Raw genomic sequence first — 6,170 nt, 5'->3', positions numbered from 1 at the left:
GATGGAGACTCACAGTCGCCCAGACTGGAGTGCAGTGGCGGGATATCTCGGCTCACTGCAAGCTCCACCTCCCGGGTTCACGCCATTCTCCTGCCTCAGCCTCCCGAGTAGCTGGGACTACAGGCACCCGCCACCACACCCAGCTAATTTTTTGTATTTTTAGTAGAGACGGGGTTTCACTGGGATTTCACTTCTATTTCTAATGTTCTTCCTCAGAGTACCAGGCATCTATTGCCACAGCCTTTTTTTTTTTTTAAGAGACAGGGTGTTGTTATTTTTCATTAAATTTTCTTTACATTTGTCTATAATAACTAAATCCAAGTGATTACAATAAAATCATGATTACAAAAAGGGCATCATAAGAAATAATAAAAACTTCCTTTAAATTCCCACTGGAGTGAGCTTGAACGAATACTAAAAAGCCAAGTCTGAGCATTTGCTGTTGTAGCCCCCAACATTCTTATCCAGCACCTGTGTGTGTGTTAAGGTGATTCCTCAGGAGGGTGACTGTTCTGAATGCCCTGCCACAGAGATGGCACTTGTGTGGTCTCTCATCAGTGTGGCTTTTCATGTGACGATCCAAATTTGAACGCCGTGGACACGTGTAACTGCAAAGCTCACACTGGAATGTCTTCTTTACACCTATGTGCAAAATAAAACACTTGCTGCAGAGTTTCAAAGTGTTAAGATTAATCCTAATCTTAAATTTCTACAAATATTAGCTTTTAATAACAAAACCCAATATAAGTCATAATTATCTCATATCATTGATACATTTACTTCTTCTTCGGGATTAAAAACAGAGCATTTGATCTGTAAAAAAACTTACTTTAGACTGGTTTTAAAGAACTGTACCCACATAACGACCTTTTACAAATACGGTTAACATAAAACAACTTGCATAGGCACTGTGTTGTGTGCTTATCCCAAAATGGTTTTATGAAACCACTATGGATAAACTTGTTTTACCTTTCTTTTTAATTTTTGTTGGCTTTGGAGGCTTCATATTACCAACCACTTTCTCTGCATTAACCTCTGATAGCAGACCCTCCTGCTGTTCTTCCTCAAAATCGTAGACAGACACATCTACATCTTTGCCCTCCTCTGTGTAACGCAGTTTGCTCTTTTTGGTTTTCTTTGTTTTTTTGGCTGGTGGCTGATAGTCTGGGTCTTTTTGCCAACTAGGATCTTCCTGGGGTGGAAGTTCCCCTTGTTCTAGTGTCTCCACCTCTCCATTGGCCCCCACTTTAACCACCTGAAACCCTTCAGGCAAGGGTAGGGTGTGGCATATCATGGGTTCACTTTCCGCAAGGCCCTCTTTAGACACTTCATTTTCATAAGCACCCTGAAGTTCTTCTACGGAAGTGGTAGCAACAGGTACAGTCACAGGAACAGGTACTTGAACAAGCTGAAGCTCTCCTATGTTTATGGGCTGTTCCTCCATATTTACAACTTGTAAAGTTATAATCTGGGTATCGTCCACAGCAGCCTCTGCTTCTGGAGCCACTGTGCCCTCCATTACTTCAGTCTTCATCTGAAGAAGGGTGGGGTCCAGCTGTTCCATCATTACCATCTGTACACTGCTGTTGACATCCTGGACCACCTCACCCCCATCCGTCTGGTTCTGGGGTAAGTGGCAGGCATCTTCTTCCTGGCCCCCTTCCCGGCGTCTCTGGTAAGTCTTTCTCTCCTTTCCTTTAATAAAAGTTTCGGACTCCTCCACAATGGCTTCGACCGCCTCACCTTCCATTTCCCCTGCCTTTATTAAGGGAGAACACAGATTGTTATTTAAAGCAAAGCAGCCTAAATAAAAACATACATTTTAAAACAAAAAGACCCTGTGGTGAATGAATTAGGCATCAATGGTTGTTAATATTAAAAAAAGACACAACAGACATTATGTGCCTCTTGATGAAAGAAAAAACCACACCTATAATGCAATCTTGTCAAACCCAAAAACTCCGAAACCAATCAAGTCTCTAGATCAAACCCAATTAACAGGAAATTGGTGACTGAAGATGTTAAATTACACTACAGGGATTAAATCAGTGAAATCCATACTGAGGGAAACACTGCAAGATTATACTCAGGTTCTTCTGCAAATAGATAACCAGAAGAACAAAGAGAAGACTGGAGGGAGAACCAGTAGATCAGTGGTGCTCAGCCTGGGGTGACTCTGCCTCTAGGAACATTTGGCTAAGACATTTTTGGTTGTCACTACTGGGCTGGGATGTGCTACTGGTATCTAGTGGGTGGAAGCTAGAGATGCTATTAAACATCCTCCAAGGCACAGGTCAGTCCTCCACCACAAAGAATTATCAGGCCCAAGATGTCAAGAGCACTGAGGTTGAGAAACTCTGATATAAAGAGTCTTAAGAGACCAGTAATCAATCACAATGCATGAATCTTCTTTGGATCCTGATTCAAACCAATAAATGATGAAAAAGATGTGACACAGGCCGGGCGCGGTGGCTCATGCCTATAATCCCAGCACTTTGGGAGGCCGAGGCGGGTGGATCATGAGGTCAGGAGATCAAGACCATCCTGGCTAACATGGTGAAACCCCGCCTCTACTAAAAATACAAAAACAATTAGCCAAGCATGATGGCAGGCGCCTGTAGTCCCAGCTACTCGGGAGGCTGAGGCAGGAGAATGGCATGAACCCGGGGGCAGAGCTTGCAGTGAGCAGAGATCCCGCCACTGCACTCCAGCCTGGGCAACAGAGCGAGACTCTGTCTCAAAAAAAAAAAAAAAGAAAAAGATGTGACACAAGACAATTAGAAATTTCAACTCTGGATATCTGATGATATTAAAGAATTACTAACAAAACTAATTTAAATCTTAAACATGTAGTGGGGAAGACATTGGTCAAAGGACATAAAATTTCAGTTAGTGGGAATAAGTTCAAGAGATCTATTGTACAACATGACTATTATACTTAATAATGTACACCTGAAAATAACTGAGAGCAGATTTTTAAGTGTTCTCATCACAAAAAATGACAAGGATGTGAGATGATGCATATATGAATTAGCTTAATTTTCTGCAATGATGGGGTCTTGCCATGTTTCCAGACTGGCCTTGAACTGGGCTCAAGCAATCCTCCCACCTAAGCCTCCCAAAATGCTGGGATTATACGTGTGAGCGAGTCACTTTGCCCGGGCCTGCCAATGTTTTGTAAAAAGCTTTATTGAGGTAGCTATATTAAGGGCATCATGGCTCACGCCTATAATCCCAGGATTTTGGGAGGCCAAGGTGAGCAGATCACCTGAGGTCAGGAGTTCGAGACCAGCCTGACCAACATGAAGAAACCCCATCCTTACTAAAAATACAAAATTAGCCGGGTTTGATGGCACATACCTGTAATCCTGGCTACTTGGGAGGCTGAGGCAGGAGAATCGCTTGAACCCGGGAGGTGGAGGTTGCAGTGAGCTGAGATTGCGTCACTGTACTACAGCCTGGGTAACAAGCGAAACTCCGTCTCAAAAAAAAAAAAAAAAAAAGCACTAAACATACCTCCAAAATTTCCTTGTATTTTTGTGTTTGGTGATAACATTTATCACGAGATCCATCCTCAACATAATTCAAAGTGCATAATACCATATGATTAATATAGGAACTATGTTGTGCAGCAGATCTCTAGAACTTATTCATCTTGCATAACTGAAATTTTATACCCACTGAACAGCAATTCCCCATTTTCCCCACTCTGTCAAAGTTTTTTGACCTTGTTTTTTGAAGCTAAACTCAGAACTTAGATCCAGACTGCAATGGCCCTGTTTGTAGACACCACACAAAACTGCCCATGTCATACCATCAACTTGACATTCACTTCTTTCCCAACAATGAATCATGAATTCCCTGAGGATAAGATCCACATCTAACAAGTGGGGCTTTTTTTTTTTTTTTTTTCTGAGATGGAGTCTTACTGTGTCGCCCAGGCTGGAGTGCAGTGGTGAGATCTCTGCTCACTGCAAGCTCCGCCTCCCGGGTTCACGCCATTCTCCTGCCTCAGCCTTCTGAGTAGCTGGGACTACAGGTGCCTGTCACCACGCCTGGCTAATTTTTTGTATTTTTAGTACAGATGGGGTTTCACTGTTAGCCAGGATGCTCTCGATCTCCTGACCTCGTGATCTGTCTGCATAGGCCTCCCAAAGTGCTGGGATTACAGGCGTGAGCCACCGGGCCTGGCCAACAAGTGGTTTTCACTATTTTTGTTTTTGAGACGGAGTCTTGCTCTGTCGCCCAGGCTGGAGTGCAGTGGCGCGATCTCAGTTTACTGCAAGCTCTACCTCCCGGGTTCACGCCATTCTCTTGCCTCAGCCTCCCAAGTAGCTGGGACTACAGGCACCTGCCACCACGCCCGGCTAATTTTTTTTTGTATTTTTAGTAGAGATGGAGTTTCACCGTGTTAGCCAGGGTGGTCTCGATCTCCTGACCTCGTGATCCACCTGCCTCGGCCTCCCAAAGTGCTGGGATTACAGGCGTGAGCCACTGCGCCCAGCCGATTTTTACTATTTTGTTTTTTTTTTTTTGAGTCAGAGTCTCGTACTGTTGCCTGGGCTGGACAATGGCATGATCTCGGCTCACTGCAACCTCCGCCTCCCAGGTTTAAGTGATTCTCCTGTCTCAGCCTCCTGAGTAGCTAGGATTACAGGTGCCCACCACCACACCTGGCTAATTTTTTGTATTTTTAGCAGAGATGGGGTTTCACTATGTTGGCCAGGCTAGTCTTGAACTTCTGACCTTGTGATCTGCCTGCCTCGGCCTCCAAAAGTGCTGGGATTAGAGGTGTGAGCCACCATGCCCGGCCATGATTGTTACTCTTTAGCACTGTGCCCAGGCTGGTAACTACTCAATAAATGCTAACCAAATTGAAAATATAATAGAAAGCAGAAAACAAATCGGCCAATTCATAGTTTTTGGATCTTAAATCTTGTGAATGGGCTGGGCACGGTGGCTTACACCTGTAATCCCAGCACTTTGGGAGGCCAAGGCTGGTGGATCAGTTGAGGCCAGGAGTTCAGAACCAGTCTGGCTAACATGGCAAAACCCCATCTCTACTAAAAATACAAAAATTAGCCAGGCGGCGCAGTGTGCACCTGTAATCCCAGCTACTTCAGAGGCTGAGGCACGAGAAGAGCTTCAACCCTGGAGGTGGCGGTTGCAGTGAGCTGAGAACGTGCCCCTGCACTCCAGCCTGGGTGACAGAGCGAGACTTGGTCTCAGAAACAAAAAACAAAAACCTTGTGAATGACATCACCTAAACAAGAGTAAAATAAGGGCCGGGCGTGGTGGCTCACGCCTGTAATCCTAGGATTTTGGGAGGCCAAGGCGGGCAGATCACTTGAAGTCAGGAGATCAAGACAAGCCTGGCCAACACGGTAAAACCCCATTTCCATTAAAAATACAAAAATTAGCCAGGTGTGGTTGCACACACCTGTAATCCCAGCTACTTGGGAGACTGAGGCAGGAGAATTGCTTGAACTTGGGAGCTGGAGGTTGCAGTGAGCTGTACTCCCTCCACCCAGGGCAACAGCGAGCCTCTGTCTCAAAAAAAAAAAAAAAATAAAATAAAATAAAATAAAATAAAATAATAATAATAATAAATAAAATAAAACAAAATGTGTAGCTGGGTGTGGTGGGGTGTGCCTCTAATCCCAGCTACTTGGAAGGCTGAGTGAGGCAGGAGAATTGCTTGAACCCTGGAGGCGGAGATTGCAATGAGCTGAGTGCCACTGCACTCCAGCCTGGAGTCTGGGCAATAAGAGTGAAAACTGTGTCTCAAAACAACAACAACAACAACAACAAAACATTAAAGTGTTTTGTATTTTTGGCCAAGAATACAGTTCAAATGAAGCTTTTGCTACTTCTATTAGAGACACTTTGACACTTTCCTTTAATTCTCTGTCTAGGCACCTTAACATTGTATTATATCCACGTTAGCAGTCAGAGAAGACTCCTTAAGCCAGGACCACCTGCGAGGCAGTACAAGAACTACAGAGAGACGGGCAAGGCCTGGTCCTACATTCTACGAGTTACTGTCTAACATAAAGGACGAAATAGGTAGTACAATGGCTCAAGGTAAAACTAGGCAGGTCTGGAGAAAGATAACATAACCAGGTGTGATAGAAAAATGCTTCATAAACGTGGAATTTGAATGGAACCCT

General features: G+C 44.3%; 1 protein-coding gene across 2 annotated transcripts in view; it reads right to left on the bottom strand.

Moving 5' to 3' along the window:
- CTCF (CCCTC-binding factor (zinc finger protein)) overlaps positions 1–6,170 on the bottom strand; it is an 83,090-nt gene that overhangs the window by 39,866 nt on the left and 37,054 nt on the right. Inside the window, exons 2-3 of one of the 2 annotated variants that reach the window (XM_011996701.1) lie at positions 970–1,759; positions 472–642 (exon numbers count right to left, since the gene is read on the bottom strand). The exons of the other annotated variant lie outside the window; for it this stretch is intronic. Of the exons in view, the coding sequence (XP_011852091.1) occupies positions 472–642; positions 970–1,750 (952 nt within the window). The 5' untranslated portion in view covers positions 1,751–1,759. The remainder of the gene's footprint in view (positions 1–471; positions 643–969; positions 1,760–6,170) is intronic. 2 annotated transcript variants of the gene reach the window in all.

Source organism: Mandrillus leucophaeus, unplaced genomic scaffold, assembly GCF_000951045.1.
Source record: "Mandrillus leucophaeus isolate KB7577 unplaced genomic scaffold, Mleu.le_1.0 Scaffold522, whole genome shotgun sequence".
Lineage (NCBI taxonomy): Eukaryota > Metazoa > Chordata > Mammalia > Primates > Cercopithecidae > Mandrillus > Mandrillus leucophaeus.
The sequence above is the reverse complement of the archived record's forward strand: the minus strand, read 5'-3'. Positions and strand labels throughout refer to the sequence as shown.